This window comes from Phyllobates terribilis, unplaced genomic scaffold, assembly GCF_046119375.1.
Source record: "Phyllobates terribilis strain yellow unplaced genomic scaffold, ASM4611937v1 Scaffold_12__6_contigs__length_324123572, whole genome shotgun sequence".
NCBI lineage: Eukaryota > Metazoa > Chordata > Amphibia > Anura > Dendrobatidae > Phyllobates > Phyllobates terribilis.
In genome coordinates this window covers 41462602-41482300 of record NW_027362772.1, presented here as the reverse complement: position 1 = coordinate 41482300, position 19699 = coordinate 41462602, and the positions used below count along the sequence as shown (strand labels likewise).

The window sequence follows — 19699 nt, the reverse complement described above, 5'->3', positions numbered from 1 at the left end:
TCTGTGCCCAAACTTTGGAGCTCCCCCACAAGTGACCCCATTTTGGAAACTAGACCCCCCAAGGCACCTTTCTAGATGCATAGTGAGCACTTGGAACCCCCAGGTGCTTCACAAATTGATTTGTAACAATGAAAAAGTGAAAAAAAAAAACACTTTTTCATTTTTATGAATCAATTTGTGAAGCACCTGGGGTTCCAAGTGCTCACTATGCATCTAGATAGGTGCCTTGGGGGGTCTAGTTTCCCAAATGGGGTCACTTGTGGGGGAGCTCCAATGTTTGGGCACACAGGGACTCTCCAAATGCAACATGATATCCGCTAACAATTTGAGCCAACAATTTGTTAGCGGATATCATGTTGCATTTGGAGAGTCCCTGTGTGCCCAAACATCGGAGCTCCCCCACAAATGACCCCATTTTGGAAACTAGACCCCCCAAGGCACCTATCTAGATTCATAGTGAGCACTTGGAACCCCAGGTGCTTCACAAATTGATTCATAAAAATGAAAAACTATTTTTTTTTTCACTTTTTCATTTTTACGAATCAATTTGTGAAGCACCTAGGGGTTCCAAGTGCTCAATATGCATCTAGATAGGTGCCTTGGGGGGTCTAGTTTCCAAAATGGGGTCACATGTGGGGGAGCTCCAAAGTTTGGGCACAGAGGGGCTCTGCAAACGCAATGTGGTGTCCGCTAACAATTTGAGCCGATTTTTCATTCAATTTGTTAGCGGATACCATGTTGCATTTAGAGAGTCCCTGTGTGCCCTGACATTGGAGCTCCCCCATAAGTGACCCCATTTTGTAAACTAGACCCCCCAAGGCACCTATCTAGATTCATAGTGAGCACTTGGAACCCCAGGTGCTTCACAAATTGATTCATAAAAATGAAAAAGTTTTTTTTTTTTCACTTTTTAATTTTTACGAATCAATTTGTGAAGCACCTGGGGGTTCCAAGTGCTCACTATGCATCTAGAAAGGTGCCTTGGGGGGTCTAGTTTCCAAAATGGGGTCACTTGTGGGGGAGCTCCAAAGTTTGGGCACAGATGGGCTCTCCAAACGCAATGTGGTGTCCGCTAACAATTTGAGCCGATTTTCCATTCAATTTGTTAGCGGATACCATGTTGCATTTAGAGAGTCCCTGTGTGCCCAAACATTGGAGCTCCCCCACAAGTGACCCCATTTTGGAAACTAGACCCCCCAAGGCACCTATCTAGATTCATAGTGAGCACTTGGAACCCCAGGTGCTTCACAAATTGATTCATAAAAATGAAAAAGTGTTTTTTTTTTCACTTTTTCATTTTTACGAATCAATTTGTGAAGCACCTGGGGGTTCCAAGTGCTCACTATGCATCTAGATAGGTGCCTTGGTGGGTCTAGTTTCCAAAATGTGGTCACTTGTGGGGGAGCTCCAATGTTTGGGCACACAGGGGCTCTCCAAACGCAACATGGCGTCCGCTAACAATTTGAGCCGATTTTCCATTCAATTTGTTAGCGGACACCATGTCGCGTTTGGAGAGCCCGTGATGTGCCTAAACAGTGCAGCTCCCCCACAAGTGTCCCCATTTTGGAAACTATACCCCTCAAGGATTTTATTAAGGTGTATAGTGAACATTTTGAACCCAGAGGTAAGGCACATTATTTGTTTACATTAGGTCATCATATTGAATAAGTTGTCATTATTCTTGAGCGAAAGTGCTCGCTACTTGAGTTTGCATCGTGTACTCAGGTATGCACCATGTACAGCGTGTGCTCGAGTGACACGCTCGAGTCCCTGCTCCGCATGTTTCACGGTTATTAGACACCCAAAAAAAAACATGCGGGGATCGCTCGTGCATGGCAGGCAATCCCCGAAAAGTTTTTTGGCCGCGAAGCATATGGGGCAGAGACTCGAGCATGTCACTCAAATACCCACGATACTCAATGCATACCAGAGCACCCGATGCAAACTCAAGTAGCGAGCACTTGCTCTCAACACTAGTCGCCATATCGTCATCTTTTTTTCTTACTTTTGAAAAAAATCCCAACCCCAGCCCTAACGCTAGCACAACCCTAGCCCCAGCACAACCCTAGCCCCAGCACAACCCTAGCCCCAGCACAACCCTAGCCCCAAATCCAGCCCTAATCCTAGCCCAATCCTAACCCAAGAGTTTATTTTTGACGCCGTTCCTTGTGCGGTATAAGTGATTAGACGACTTTATTCTTCGGGTCGGTGTGATTACAGCAATGCCAGAATCATATGGGGTTTTTATGACTGACAGCTGTCACACACTAAAAGACGCATTTTTTGTAAAATCTAATTTTTGCATCGCCATATTTTGAGAGCTATAATTTTTCAAGATTTTGGCAGACAGTCATGTGACGGCTCGTTTTTTGCGGGATGACTTGACGTTGTTATTGGTGCCATTTTCAGGCACGTGACATTTTTTGATCGCTTTCTATTCCGATTTTTGGGAGGCAGAATAAACAAAAACCAACAATTCAGGAATTGTTTTTTTTTTTTTTTTTATTCTGTTCCGCGTGTGGTAAAATTGATGAGGTAGCTTTATTCTTCGGGTCAGTACATTTACAGCGGTACCACATTTGTATCATTTTTCTATGTTTTGGCGCTTATACACAATAAAAGCTATTTTATAGAAAAAAATATTTTTTAGTATCGCTTTATTCTGAGAGCTATAACTTTTTTATTTTTCGGCTGATGGAGCTGTATGGTGGCTTGTTTTTTGCGGGACGAGATGACGTTTTCAGCGGTATCATTTTTATTTATATGCGTCATTTTGATCGCGTGTTATTCCACTTTTTGTTTGGCGGTATGGTGATAAAGCATTGTTTTTTGCTTCGTTTTTTTTTTTTTTTTTTTACCGTGTTCACTGAAGGGGTTAACTAGTGGGACAGTTTTATAGGTCAGGTTGCTCCGGACGCGGCGATACCAAATATGTGTACTTTTATTGTTTTTTTTTTACATTTTTTTTTAATAATATTTATTGATGGGTACATTATATTTTTATTTTTGGTGTATTATTTTTTTTATTTTTTTATAATATTTTTGCACTTTTTTTTTTTTTCTTCCACTTTCACACAGTTTATACACTTTATTACTTTGTCCCACTCTGGGACTTTCACTTTTTTTTTTCTGATCGCCTGCATGGCACAGGAATGGAGCACCATCCCTATGCCATGAAGGCTGTTAGAAGTGCACAGTGTGAAGATTGCTTGGAAATGCACTGCGCATGTCCAAGCAATCTTCCTGCTCTCTGGTGACCCGGATGTTGTCATGACGACATCGGGTCGTCATGGCAACACCCGGGAAGCCTTTGCAGACTGCGCTGGAAGCCGGAAGAGGAGGTGAGTATCGCCGATCACCTCCCCTTGCCCCCGCAATGCCGCGATCGACTTCGATCGACTTCGATCGCAGCATCGCGGGGGTTAATGTGCTGGGAGCGGTGCAGGACCGCTCCCTGCACATAGTACCGGGTGTCAGCTGTGACAATCAGCTGACACCCGGCGGCGATCGCGCCCGCACAGCCTGTGTGCGCGCGCGATTGCCATGATGTACTAATACGGGTCTGGGTATTAAGTCCCAGGGCACAGAAGCGTATTAGTACGTCAGATGTCAGTGAGGGGTTAAAGAGAGCAAAAAAAATAGTACAATAAAAAGATAGATTGGATTTAATTGATATACCGAATATTGAAACCAATAAAAATAACAACTTGTTAGATAAAAATCAGAAAAAACGGACAGTAATCTCTTTAAAATATAGTGCACAATCTCATCAACTTAAAAATATAATATTAAAACATCTTCCTATCTTATATGAGCATGTTTTACTATCAAAAATTCTTGACTCTGGAGTTTTGGTGGTTGCAAAAAAAGCACAAACACTACACTAGGAGGATTATTATCATCAAGTCATTCTAATAATATGCAAAAACGCCATACATGGCTTAATTGCAAAGGGTTTTATAGATACGGTTTCAATAGATGTGGTATTTGTCGCTATATCAAAATTACTAAAACTTTTACCAACACCAATGAAAATGAAACACACAATATAAGGAGTTATTTGAACTGTAACAGCAGTTATGTAGTGTATATAATAAAATGCACTACTTGTAATTTGTTATATGTTGGATGCACTATAAGAATATTAAAACAACAAGTGGCAGAACATCTGAGTGATATCTACAATGTCACTAATCATAATATCTCTTGTGCCTCCAGACATTTTATTAAAAAGCACAATAGAGAGACATCTTCATTTCAGGTCTTGGAATTTAAAAACTTGCCTCTAATCCTCGGGGTGGAGACAACAGGAGATGGTTACTTGATCGAGATGCATTTTGGATGTATCACCTAAACACCTGCCATCCAAATGGCTTGAATTTGCGGAGAGAATTATTGTTCCATTATAGCGAGTAAATCATCTGTACATGCGTAATCTTCTATGTCATATGATTTTTTTATGTAAATTTGTGTGTATATTTTGTAAATCTATTTTAACATTTATACGTGGATATATGTATCATGTGACTTTCACTCTTTATGCTGATTGGTGAACAATTGTATATATACTATTTGTATGCCATTTGCAAGCCAGTCTTGACAAAGTACGCAAGCCCTGCGTTACGAAATGCGTTGCCCTGGCTATATAACATGACTGTGGAATCTGATTTTATAAAGTTTTTTCTACAATAAAAGGATTTTGGACTATTTAAGAGGCTGGAAATCTTTTTTCCCACATATGTGTGCAGGGTGACGAGGGTTCTTCTCTACCTAGGACACTGAAATAGCTCATCCCGTCTCAGCTCAAAATACAGTATCTTCAAATGTGAAGTTTGAGATGACAAGCTGTATAGAAGTTTCTAAAAAATATGAAGAAAGATGGTAAAACACCACATTGTGATTGCACTTTGGTTTTACCACTCCATCGTCTTTGTATATATCCTACATTAATGAAATTATGCATTTGTCATCCAACTTCTATATTATCATGTCTTTGAAGGTCACTTTTCAAAGACTATCTGAAAACTGCTTTCTTGAATCTTGAATCAATGAGAATGAATTATAGATTTTCAAGATTATATCCATCACTTTATACTGCATCATTCTAGCTCTCGGGATTATCAGTAATGGATTAGTCATCTGGTTTTCTGGTTTCTGGATGAAGAACACAATCAGTGCCATGTGGTTCCTGAACCTGGCCATGGCAGACTTCCTATGCTGTGCTTCTCTTCGTCTATGAATTGTACAGATGGAGTAATATTTCTTATACTTTTTTAATGATGTCCTTGTTTCAGTTATTTCCTGCTGTATGAACATGTTTCTTTTTACGGTAAACATGAGTGCCAGTGTTCTTCTCCTGATGGCCATGAGTATTGACCACTTGGGATCTGTCATGTGGCCCGTTTGGACAAAAGTTCACAGAACTTGTAAATTTGTCACTGCAGCGATCATTTGGCTTTTGAGTTTGAGCTTTTCTGATTTACTCTTTTACTTCTATTATTTAATATTCCATGATTACACCTAATGGTGTAACCTTCAGAGGTGGTCAATGTTTTTCATTTTGCGCGAGATACTTAGCACCGTTACACTGATCATATTATTTATCATGTTTGTGATCCCTTTTCTCATCATCTTCACCATTTATGTTAAAATTTTCTTTAAACTGAGAGAGAGTAAGATATCCGAGAGATCTCAGAGATCCTCCAGGATCATCACTGCTGTGATATTGGGTTTCTTTATATGCTGGTTTCCATATTATATCTGGCGACAAATACCTTGGTATGATGAACTTAATCTTGTATTCTCTATATCAAATACTATCATTACCATCCTGGTTTGTGTTAACAGTTGCATCAATCCAATCATTTATGTTTGTATGGCCCAAGATTTTAAACAAGGTATCATCAGATGACTCATTCCTATCCGGACTAGAAAGATCTTTAGGAGGACATCCTAATGACTTATGTAAAGAAAAGAAAGATATGAAATATACTCGCTCCACAAATATGTAACACATACTCCTCTTATCAATGTGGAAACTTCTTAGACTTTATCTCATAGATTAGTTGAAATATATTAATTTCTGATATTTCTTTTAAGTCAGGTGTGTACTACAAGCACTTATACAAAAAGTTATCAGTAGGATGAATTGTCCTTGGGCTATGGCTGGCAATCCTGCCTGGCCCAAAAAACAGGAAATTCAACAGCAAATACAACTAATGGACGATGGGGGAATAAAAGCAGCCCCTTTATGTTTCATCTCTGACAGCTTAGTTTTACTTATTTTGGCATTTTTCTTTACCACACTTAAAATAAACGATTTACAATACTCAGAGATTTACACCAATATTTTCATTGTTTTTCTTAATCACTTCAGAGACTGAGAAAACTTTTCTCAAATGTTTCCAGCTTTGTCAATTTAGAAAATCTCTTGATTTTAAAACTTTTTTCTATTCTTACAGTATATATTAGTATACATTTATGTGAAACAGTAAATGGGAAGTAAACTTTTGCCGTTGAATTCTGGAGCAGTAAAAATATGATATATTTACTTGGTAAATATAAATTTTACTATAGAAATATACATACACGATGTCACAGCACACTGTGATTAATGATTACATGAACTCAAATATTGCTGAAAATGTTAAAAACATAAGGTACTTAGCATTCTTTGATCAAAGAGTGCAAAAGACATCCAACCACTTCAATATATACCTAAATATGAATTTTCCCTACCACTAATGTCCTACCATGTGCCAAACCAGGCCTGCACACCTTTAGTGTTAGATAAGGTTTTGATTGAGAGCTATACCTGGTTACTTTCATTTCACATTCAGATGAGGATTTGTTTGGCACGTGGAGAGGTAGGACGATAGTATTTAGGGACTATTCATATTTAGATGCACCTTGACATGGTTGGATGGCTTTTGCACTCTTTGAACAAAAACACTAAGTACATTGTAAGAGCCTGGATGAAGAGCTTGGCCGAGTGAAATGGCCTTCACTCTTTTTCTGCTGGTGTCCCCCACTTGACATGTAATTAAGGAATAACTTTTTCAACATTAACGGTCCCAGAAACTGTTCTCTAACATAATGCAAGGCCTCATGTTATTCACGTAACTGTGAGTAGCATGATGGTCTAAATGTGCTCCCATGGCATCAATGTCTCTGGACTTGTCTCTCATTGAGCACATCTGAGACTTCATTGGTTGGTAATTTCACAGGAGCTGCCAGCAATGGATTTTGAAGATTTTCCCACATGCATTAATTGTAGCAGAGAGTTCGACAGATGATCATTGATGACCTCAATCATAGCTGCCAAGGCTTTAAATGCAGAGTTTCTGTATATGGCGGCACTCATACTTCTTACTGAATAAATCAAGGAATTTTGAACATGTAGTTTTTTATTTTTGCATCATTTACAGATCAGTAACATGTCTTCATCTTGAAATTTTTGTATATTCTCTGTGCTGATTTGTATGTTACTTGATGATATATTCAATATATTCCGTGATCTTGTGTTTTCATATACTACACATATCCAGCACATCCTTATATCTAGATGGTCACATTAGAGATGAGTGAACCCGAACTTAATAATTTGGGGTTCATAATGGACAATTAGTGTCTGGCGCTAAACGCTGAACATGGACTTGTCCTGTTAGTCCGTTGCAATGTTCAGAGTTCCGTCAAGTAAGAGACATGTTTTCCCAGTTCAAAGTTTGGGTCCCCATTATTTTAATGGGTTCGTCTTCTGGTTGAGGTTTGGGTACAGTTCTGGTGCCCGAATCAAACTTTCTAATATAGTTAGAGTCTCGTACAAGAACCCAAACTTCCATGAGTCCTGTCATCCCTAGGTCACACACTTCCCTGGTATACTCTCATTTTACCAGTCTTTGTTCAGGAGCAGTTGTGGTATTAAAGAGTCATTCTCCTTTACACAGACCTCTTTATCTATCATGTTTTCCATATAATTGTTTTTCGGGTGGACGCTCCCTGTCATCTACATATTAATGGCAGGTGTGTACAGTTGTCTTGGGTTGATCCCATGTATGTGCTCATCTCATGTCATGCTGAGTTGTTTGTAATGGTGGGAGACTTTCTGCCATCATAGAGATGGTAATGAGTCTGGACTTGTACCTAATGGGATTTCAAGACTCTGGACAGGTGAGGCCTCTGTGGAGTTTGTTGTGTCTCATGGAAAATTCTATAACATCAATTACATGTTAACAAAGAGATCTGCATCCCAAAACCAATGCACCAATACCTGACTGGTTTCTGGAGTAGACAAAAAGGAAAGGTTTTTTTTAGGTTAGTGCCTGAAATTAGAAAATTTACGAAAAAAAACAAGTCGTTATTCCTGGCATTTTGCATAGCAACATGATGAATCCACAGGAGCAAAATGGACAAAAATTCTGTCAATTCAGTAAATCCTGTTTATTCCATTTGCTATAAAACTATAGAATTTAAACACAGATAAAATAATATCCGAGCAGGTAATGAATGTCTAATATTCCACAGACAAATCTAAAGATACTGAACACACATTTTTCTAAACATGATATCAATAATTAGAGATGAACGGATCGGGCAAAATTTGAATTCTTCTCTTCATGTGTTTTTTTTTCAAAGCAAATTCAATTTGCAGAGACATTCTTCTTTGCAAGTTTAATGCCACTTATTATGGAATGGGGTCTTGCCTTTATCCAGACTATAATAAACTTAAGTTGAGAAAATAAGGAAAAATCCTTTTACACACGTCAATGCTCACATCTCCGGACCCATTGCTCCTCACCGTACACCTCTCTGCTCTTTGATTCATGTTTTGGTCTCTCAGGGCTGAAATCTCTGGTCTCTCTCATGATAGGAAGGGATCTTTAGCTCTGATTAGATCACAAATTTTTGATGTCACGATGTGCACCATGACCTCGAGTGCACAGGTGCAGAACCATCCAAGCATCTTTAGAGTGGGAAGTCCCAGTCTAGCATGAGAAGACAGAGGTTTTCAAGATGATTGAGGTGATCGAAAGATGCAATGAGGAGCAGAGGGGACAAAGTGTTGAGCTGAAAGGTTAGCAAAAGGATTTTTTTAACCTTTTACTTGCACTTTGGAAGTAAAAAAATGGCGGACTGTGACTGAAATTTTGCTGAATCTGCATGGAAGTGACCAAAAAAAAGGATGCATTTTGAAGAATGAATAGAGTCAAATTACCCTCAAATGTATTTTCTCATCTCTATTAGTAATAAAAAAATCAAATTGCAGAGATAGAAAGATGTTAGGTGATAGTTAGATAGGCTTGAGAAAGTTCCACATTTCTAATAATACGTTACCACTATGATTTTGTGTCTATAAACTACAGAATTTATTTAGGATTTTGAAATGTTGCCTTTACCTTTTTGTACATATTGGTGAAGAATAAATATGACATAAATATAGTAACATATAGATAATAAATTGTCAAAAACAAAAAAATATAGAGAATAGACATGAAGATAAATAAATTGGTCATTCTATGAGAGATATGTTACATATAGCAACATAGGCATAAAGAAATGCAGTAAATTATTGAAACAGGAATAATCTTGATAAAAATAAAAGATTAAATAAATAGGCATTAGTATATATATATATATATATATATATATATATATATATATATACAAATTCGGAGAGGGGTAGAGGGACACATTACTTCTTTTCCTTGTTTTTTTTTAACTCATTCAATGACTTGTGTTATGTAAATCAGATGTACACCACCTGATACCTACAATGTTGGAAACAAAGGCAGAAACCAAGTGACCCCTCCCCAGTCTACACTGATATAAAGCAGGGTCTCCTCTCTGCCCTCACACATCTCCTGGTGAAGACCTTCCTGGACTCTAATACTCCACATCCTGCACAGCAGAGATTTTCCCTGAGCTCCTTTTCCTCCATCATCTGTAAGGTAAGTGCACACTGACCATATGGACAAAATTTTTTCACATAGATATAGAAATGTCTCATGGACTGACCGCCCTGATAACCGATCTTACTGGCATATTGTGCTACAGGAGTAGATCGATAGCTGAGGGCATCAAAGTTTTTTTTCTTTTGAGACCCTTTTTATACATGGGACTCATAGACTACAGATGCTCCCAACCACTAATAACGCTGGCAAACTCTCTTCCAGTAAGACGCTGCCTTGACACTCAATTTTTTGCATTTTTTAAACAACTTCTTGTCTTTTCCAATTATACTAGAATAAAAAATGATACAAGTGTAGAGTTAGCCTCCTATTCTTATTAATCACCTTATAACTCTTTGCCTTCTTCCTTTTTCATTATAATAATAACCCCTTCTTGTCATGGATAATTCTCATTGTTGCACTTTCAATTTCTGAAAGTGGAGTATGAGTAGTTTTTTTATGGGCTGAGTTGTTTTATTGTAGGGCACCATTCAATTTACCAAACAATGTACAGAACGATAATTATTCTGTTTCCAAATGCATTTTGTCTATTTCTATATTTTACCATATATTGGGGTTTCCCATAATTGCTCAACCACCAAAATGTAATCTATCTGTATCGGGTGATTATACATTTATATTGTTTTTAAATCATATTTAAAAAACAGTTTCATATTTTTTAATAATACTCATTTGTTTATTAGCTTGTTCTGCTATTTTGTTCCTGGCACACACATCTTTTTTGGATGTTATGTATTTTGGTGCTTTGTAGGAGCGTAACAACATACATTGAAATTGGATTGTAATTTTTGGGCAATAACTTTATACTTTGGCTAATCAAACGTTTTGCAGACATGGAGATAACAAACATTTTTTAATGTGTTTTAAAGTAAATAGGCAGAAGAGGGAAGTGATACAAATTGTTATTGATTTTTTTAAACAATTTTTATGATGTTTGAAACTTTCTTTTTCATTTTGATTTCTTGTTTCTTTCCGAAAATTGAATCTGTGATTGTGTGAACGTTTATTTAATAGATTGAAAAACAGTTGTATTTCTAAAATTTCTTATGTAGAACTAATGGCTGAATTTCAGAGGAGATGGCAGCCATGTTGACCTCCAATAGTCCCTCTTTCTGCCATGAAAACCCATCTTCTCCACATTATCATTAATTGGGACACTTGGCTACTGCAGTGATTCCAACCCTGGGACTACATACTTCATTTGTTAATGTCACAGATATGCAATCAAATTATAGTGGTTAGATTAAGATATTAGATCTCATCATCAATAAGCTGGTTGCAGGGTGTTTTGTAATCTATTGATATTTTACTTGCCCTTTAAATATCTTGTGGCTGCAGTTTTACCTCTGACACCTCCACCAATCAGGAGCAATTAAAAAAATGTGAATATTATAAACAACACGACTAAAAAACTAACATTTCTCTTTTTTTCTTCTCAGATAAAATGGCTGCAGCAGTAAATTCTATTCCAATAGAGATGAGGCAGGAACTGTTAGCCGGAGTTGACTACATCAAAACTGTGGGCAACAGATTCCAAAAATTGGATTCGGCCATAATGGACATATTTGGGGAGCATTTGTCTGAAATCTTATGCAAAAAGTACACTGGACATTGGTATCCAGAGAACCCGATGAAAGGACAAGCCTACAGGTAAGTCATCAGTGGCATCACCAGATATGTCCAGAAAATATCCATATTGGTCTTGCAGATGCTCTAGAAATTCCCTATGTTGTACTAATGGTATCTCATCTCTAATAACTCATTTTTGTCTTTTAGATGTATCCGAATCAATGGCCAGGACAAGGATGAAAGCATTCAAGAGGCTTGTGCTCTAAGTCAAATAAGATTTTATGACCTTGCACTGCCCAAGGAATTCACCTTGTGGATTGACCCCTTTGAAGTATCTTGCCGGTGAGTAGTCGCTCTGTATATAATATTCAGAAGATTTGGTTCCAATGATTCGCAGGACTGATAACCATATCTTATTGATTTATCTTTGGACAGGTTGGGGGAAGAAAATTTCCCTTACACTGTTGTAAGCTTCGATCCGAGATCCCCTAGAGTAAAAGATGTTTCTGTAGGACCAGAAGAGGATCAACATGAAGCTTCCTCTTCGTGTATGGTTGACTGCGCCATACAGGTTTCTGAAGATGTTGAAGATACCATCTCATCATCATCATCACCAAGGCTTAGTGATGATGAAGATAGTGGAATTGATGAAGCTCCCAATTCTCCAGTGGAGCAAATATGGAGAAATACTGGACCAGATCAGGTAAGAAATCCTTAACATTTACTGACACTTGGGGTATAGGACAGTGACACTTGCTCTAAGGCTACATGACCATAAGACTGACACGTGGGGTTTGGACCAATGACTCTTGGACGCAGGAAAAATTTAATTTTATTGAATTAACCCTTGGTGTTCTTGTATTTTCAGGCATCGACTGCCGTTTTTAGGACTTGGGCTCCGCTCTGGTTTCCCCCATGGAGAGTTCAACTTTTCAGCAACCCCTCAAATGAACTACAGTATCGGCCGTGGTTTTAGATGCTGCAGGATACAGAATTTAGAGACTGAGAATCATATAGAAAAAAAATTATCCTTACAATTACTTTTATTTATTTTTTGTACAAATCTGAATCTTTTTCTTGTAATAAAGATCCTGAGATGAATCCACAACTCTGTGATTATTATTATAATTATATGTAATGGAACTGGGAACATCACCAAAATTACAAGAATCCCACATGGTTTATGTTTAAGAGGTGGGAGGGGGCAGGTAAATCAAATGTCACTATGTCCTCTGAAGTGTTTACTGAGCATGCTCTAGCTGTCAATGAGAAACCAGGCAATGTGTCATCATTTACAGACATCCAATATGAAGGCATTTTTACTTTAAATGTTGCACAACAGAAGAACATTTCCACAACTGTGCACCATTTCTGATCTCTCCAGGTGTCTGTGCTTGTGTATGCAGATTCTTCAGACTTGTCAATCATTCCCAGCTTAGGATCTTAACTCTACAGGCCACTTCCCTGGTTTCTCTGTGATGCTTTATTTTATGGCATCATTTCACATGAAGATTTTCTTTCCACCCATATGCTTCAGGCCCTTGTCATCACAACATCTACAACATTTAATAACTTCATAAAAGCACAATAACACATACCGTAAGTGTCCACCTCTTGGACTTGTTCTACCACCTATCCTCTGCATTCACATCATATTTTTAGGAATTCTCTTAACCCAGAAAATTGGAACAATACTTTAATTGTTACACAATAGATTAAGTGTTCTCCACGATGGTGTACAATCTGTGGTCTTTTCTCTGTAGCCTGAACTCAAGTCACAACTATGTCGGTCCCTCAGATGGCTTACATTCCAGTTTTCAATCACTCTCACTGTAAGGCCACATTCACACAATCAATGTTTGATTTGTATTAAACACCAGTATTTTTACTATTATACTTTAACTCTGATTGTTCCACTCTTGGTTTTGGCTTACAAATCCTGATGTAAAATACTGACCAAATACAGAACATGTGAACTTGGACTTTTATATGGACCGACCAGTGGCACGATCCAATTGCTTCTCAGTTGACTTTTTAATTGACAGTCTTTTAAATGCCTATTAACATTCACAGACCAAAGCAAATGAAGTCTGCTGAGGGATTTATACTACATCTACCTAGATAGCTCATTGAGCATAGGCTGCTATACTTTCGGCAGTGCGGATCTTGTTGATAGACGAAGATGCTCCTCCAAAAATAATCTCTTGTGCTGTGCCAAAAATCATTTCACATGATGGTCTGGCATTTTGCTCATTCACCAGGTGATCAGCATCCTGTTTACACTGCAAGAAAATAGTTAATTGGACAATTTTAACAACATTCTTTCACAATTATCTTGCATTGTAAATGCCCCTTCGTTCTAACAGTTTGGATCATTAATTCTCCAGGTAATCATCTTTTTTTAAAAATTTTGTAGTTGAAGCCCACAAAATGTTGTACAATACAAAGTTATATTGTGGTACCGTGTTAGCCTGAAAAATCTATGTAAATAGTTTTATGCCAAAAATTACAAAAGTATTCTCGGAATGATACCTTTATTGGCTAACCAGAAATATATATATGCAAGCTTTAAGAGCACAGAGGCTTCTTTGACAGGCAAGATTACAAATGAATTCATAAGACAAAAGGCACAACATTTGAGAAATGTTACAACAAGACATTTGTTCATGAGGAGTAAGTTGTGATGCCTCCTACTGATAAGTTAGGAGGATAATGTTTTCCCACAGATGTGTCCAGTTCACCTGTGGGAAAACATTTCTCTGGCCGGGGACTCTGCATGAAAGATTTAAAAGTTTTAATACTGAAAGGTCACTTCAAGGGCAACAGAGAAAGAAAAATTTGGGAATTCAAATTGATAAGGATGTTCAATTCACTGACAACACACCTAGATATAATACCTGTGTTTATGACTCACTATATGGACACAATTCACACCTCAAGATAATTAAACACTCCTAAGACCTCTCATTTTGTAACAAAAAAACTAATTTGATCTCCATAACTTATCAGTAGGAGGCATCACAACTTACAACTAATGAACAATTGTCTTGTTGTAACATCTCTCAAATGTTGTGCCTTTTGTCTTATGAATTCATTTTTGTATTTCTGGTTAGCCAACAAAGGTATCACTCCGAGAATACTTTTGTCATTTTTGGCATAAAAGTATTTACATTGAAGCCCAGAAAAACATAATTTAACACTTTCACGACATTCACTGTACATGTATGGCGCAAGTCGGAAGTGGGTGTATGGAATGGGCTCACGGGATACCCAGAAAGTCCTGGCTAATCAATAGAGGTTGTCAAAGAGCTCCGCCTGCAATTATTAATCTGTTAAATGCTGCTGCCAAACTCTGATGGTGGCCACACCGGCATGTGGGCTCGTCATTCCATGTGCCCATCAGCATGCCAGTGACATGTTGTCAGATCGCCGATGGGTTGGTATGACAGCTGGAGGTCTATTGGAGACCTCTGTGCTTGTCATTACACCTAGGTAAGAAGGAAATCAACACTAAGACGAAACAATATAAGTATGTGCAACGTAAACCACTATTCAAGCAGGTAATGCATAACATAAAAAAGAAAAGACTAGTTGAACAAATAATAAATTAAAAAATATATATTTTTAATTAATAGCATCATTTTATTTGACATAAAAATAGGACATATAGTTAAAACGCACAGAACAAGAAGACACGATAAAATAACCAACGGTGAAAAAGAGGAAGTAGAGCAGCAAAAACAGCTCTAACAATTAATGCTAATCTATAGAGATATATTTGTAAAGTGCAAATGTGCAGTAGATTTTAATTAGTACACCTATAAAAATGTTGGGTATATGTAAAGGTAATAATAAAAAATATTTATAAGGTTTACATGCACAATAGATTACTATTAACACACCTGTTATCAAATATATACATAGAAGTAAAGTGTGATGCAAAATAATGGGATAAATACCCAAGCAAAATCTAAGGTGCAAGAATACAGTCGGAATAATCACCAAAACATGCTACAGGATGATCAGGGTAGATTTGAATAGCCTCAAGTAATACGTATATAAGGACATATTATGATATGAAGATTCAAAGATATAGAGTAAATAAAATTCCTGACCTGAATTCATGCTGTGTTTGCTGCCACTACCACCTAACACTCCCAATGCGCGTTTCACACGTTGCTTCCTCAGGGAGTGATGAAACTCCCTTAAAACTCTGCCTGTAGCAAGGCTGCAAGGAAGACCGTTACTTCTGCTATATGCAATGATGCTGTGGCATTTCTGTACATAACAGCACAAGCGATCAGACGATCGCAGCTTCAAGTCCCCTGAGTGAACTAAAAACAAAATTGAAAAGTAAAACAAAATGTTTTATAAAATATAAAAAAAGAAAATGTTAAATTCACTCTCCTTTTTCCCCATGTAAAGTATTAATATATATATATATATATATATATATATATGAGGTCTCGCAGCATTAACAAAAGTTTGACTCAACAAATATATAAACAATTAATCCAATCAGTCAACACCGTAAGCAAAAGAAAACAAGAATGCTAAAAAATTGGGGGTTTTTTGTTCTCTGCATCCCACAAAAAAATAGTGCAACAATTGATCAAAACATCATAAATATCTTGAAATGTGATCAATAAATACGTTGTCTTGTTCCACCAAAAATTAGATATAACATCGACAAAAATACTAAAATGTTGCGGGTCTCAGAAAATGGCGACACAACCCTCAAAACATTTTTTTTACAAACTCTTTTTTTTCCATTACTAAAACAATAAAAAAAACTTGACATGTTTATTATCGCCGTAATACAATTGATGAGCAGAATCCTATTTCAAGGTCATTTTACCACAAAATCTACACCATAAAAATATTTCTGAAAAAAAATTGTCATTTATTTGTTTTTTTCACTATTTATCCTCACTTGGAATTTTTTTTATCTTGATTCCAGTTCACTATATGGTAAAATGAATGATATCACTCAAAAGTACAACTAGTCCGGCGAAAAACAAGTCACCATATGTCTATTTGGACAGAAAAATAAAAAAAAGAAGGTGACAGAAAAAACGAAAATGTAAAAATAGAAATAATAGGCCTCGTCATGAAGGGGCTAACTGTATGACTGCCTCACAAAGTTTGTATGGCACAAACCTTTAAACAGTGATTGCTCCCGAGTAGAAATGAGCGTTGTTCTACTCGAACTGTTCGCCAATCTCAAATTCGAGTTGTTTTGGGCGGTGTTCGAGCCGTTCGGCGAACACGAACGATTTGAGAAAAATTCGGCTGTTCGAGGTAATGTTCGATAACTGTTCGTGCACCAAAACCATAACTGGATTTTTTCTCAGTAATGATGAAAATTAATGTTAATAAGCAGTTTGAGTGTACAGTGGGGTGGGGGGAGGGGCAGGGGATGGATCTCTGCAGGAATAATGAAGATCTCCATTTTTTTTTCTCTTTCCCGCATTTACAGTGGGGAGGTGCAATCTGTCAGCCTATCAGCAGCGCACACACGGAGCGAAGTGCTTTTTTCACACAAGCAAGGGCATGTGTCATTGGCAGTGTATGTCACATGTCCTTGCCCTATAAGACTCAGCCATTTTCCCCACTGCTGCAGCTGCGTGTTAGACGGCACCGCTGTTGCTGTGTGCGCTATACCTTGTTAATTTCAAGCCAATTTTCGCACAAATCTACAGATAGCTTGGGAGTAGGGAATAGTTGTGATTGCAGTCCTTTTAAGGACTAGGTTACAGCATTTCCTACGACTTTTATCACGCAGGTCTGTGCTCTTAAATAGATAGATTGTGGGAGTAAAGACTAATTGTAATTGCAGTCCTTTTTAGGACAAGGTTACATCTGTTCCTATAAGTTTTTGCCAGGCAGGTCTGTGCCAGTGCTGTGCAAGTTTTTTTCACAGCATTTGGCTGAATCTAGCAAAGCTAATCCTTTTTGGCCTATTGCAGAGTGTGTTAGTCAGTGGAGTAGCCTATCTGTGTTGCAAGATATACCACCTGTGTATAGAATACCAATTTTTTTACTGCACCTAGTGAAGTAAAATCTTTTGGGCATAGCATCATTCTATTAGTCCATCTATACTGACCTCCATCAGGTTGCAAATTGAATATAATTTTTTTCTGCATCTAGCTCTGAAAAAATATTTGGGCTTCTAGCAGTGTGTGGGACTTGTTCTATTAGTCCATCTATACTGACCTCCATCAGGTTGCAAACTGAATATAATTTTTTTCTGCATCTAGCTCTGAAAAAATATATGGCCTTCTAGCAGTGTGTGGGACTTTCTCTATTAATCCATCTATAATGACCTCCATCAGGTTGCAAATTAAAAATAATTTATATCTGCATCTAGCTCTGAAAAAATCTTTGGCCTTCTAGCAGTGTGTGGGACTTTTTCTATTAGTCCATCTATACTGACCTCCATCAGGTTGCAAATTAAAAATAATTTTTATCTGCATCTACCTCTGAAAAAATATTTGGGCTTCTAGCTGTGTGTTGGACTTGTTCTATTAGTCCATCTATACTGACTTCCATCAGGTTGCAAATTAAAAATAATTTTTTGTCTGCATCTAGCTCTGAAAAAATATTTGGCCTCCTTGCAGTGTGTGGGACTTTCTCTATTAGTCCATCTATACTGACCTCCATCAGGTTGCAAACTGAATATATTTTTTTCTGCATCTACCTCTGAAAAAATATTGGGCTTCTAGCTGTGTGTGGGACTTGTTCTATTAATCCATCTATACAGACCTCCATCAGGTTGCCAACTGAATATAATTTTTTTCTGCATCTTCCTCTGAAAAAATATTTGGGCTTCTAGCTGTGTGTGGGACTTGTTCTATTAGTCCATCTATACTGACCTCCATCAGGTTGCAAACTGAATATAATTTTTTTCTTCATCTACCTCTGAAAAAATATTTGGGCTTCTAGCTGTGTGTGGGACTTTCTCTATTAGTCCATCTATACTGACCTCCATCAGGTTGCAAATTAAAAATAATTTTTTGTCTGCATCTAGCTCTGAAAAAATATCTGGCCTTCTAGCAGTGTGTGGGACTTTCTCTATTAGTCCATCTATACTGACCTCCATCAGGTTGCAAACTGAATATATTTTTTTTCTGCATCTACCTCTGAAAAAATATTGGGCTTCTAGCTGTGTGTGGGACTTGTTCTATTAATCCATCTATACAGACCTCCATCAGGTTGCAAACTGAATATAATTTTTTTCTGCATCTACCTCTGAAAAAATATTTGGGCTTCTAGCTGTGTGTGGGACTTGTTCTATTAGTCCATCTATACTGACCTCCATCAGGTTGCAAACTGAATATAATTTTTATTTGCATCTAGCTCTGATAAAATATTTGGCCTTCTAGCAGTGTGTGGGACTTTCTCTATTAGTCCATCTATACTGACCTCCATCAGGTTGCAAATTAAAAATAATTTATATCTGCATCTAGCTCTGAAAAAATATTTGGCCTTCTAGCAGTGTGTGGGACTTTCTCTATTAGTCCATCTATACTGACCTCCATCAGGTTGCAAATTAAAAATAATTTTTATCTGCATCTACCTCTGAAAAAATATTTGGGCTTCTAGCTGTGTGTGGGACTTGTTCTATTAGTCCATCTATACTGACCTCCATCAGGTTGCAAACTGAATATAATTTTTTTCTGCATCTACCTCTGAAAAAATATTTGGGCTTCTAGCTGTGTGTGGGACTTTCTCTATTAGTCCATCTATACTGACCTCCATCAGGTTGCAAATTAAAAATAATTTTTTGTCTGCATCTAGCTCTGAAAAAATATTTGGCCTTGTAGCAGTGTGTGGGACTTTCTCTATTAGTCCATCTATACTGACCTCCATCAGGTTGAAAACTGAATATATTTTTTTTCTGCATCTACCTCTGAAAAAATATTGGGCTTCTAGCTGTGTGTGGGACTTGTTCTATTACTCCATCTATACAGACCTCCATCAGGTTGCAAACTGAATATAATTTTTTTCTGCATCTACCTCTGAAAAAATATTTGGGCTTCTAGCTGTGTGTGGTACTTGTTTTATTATTCCATCTATACTGACCTCCATCAGGTTGCAGACTGAAAATAATTTTTTGTCTGCATCTAGCTCTGAAAAAATATTTGGCCTTCTAGCAGTGT

At 37.4% G+C, this 19699-nt stretch overlaps 1 protein-coding gene across 1 annotated transcript; it reads left to right on the top strand.

Annotated features, from left to right (window-relative positions):
- The first annotated feature begins 11415 nt into the window (after window positions 1-11415).
- Window positions 11416-13128, top strand: LOC141171670 (maternal B9.10 protein-like). Its single transcript, XM_073655333.1, has 4 exons — window positions 11416-11618; window positions 11745-11879; window positions 11973-12240; window positions 13075-13128. The coding sequence occupies exons 1-4, from the start codon at window positions 11446-11448 to the stop codon at window positions 13126-13128; spliced, it is 630 nt and encodes a 209-aa protein (XP_073511434.1). The 5' UTR covers window positions 11416-11445.
- The last annotated feature ends 6571 nt before the right edge of the window (window positions 13129-19699 follow it).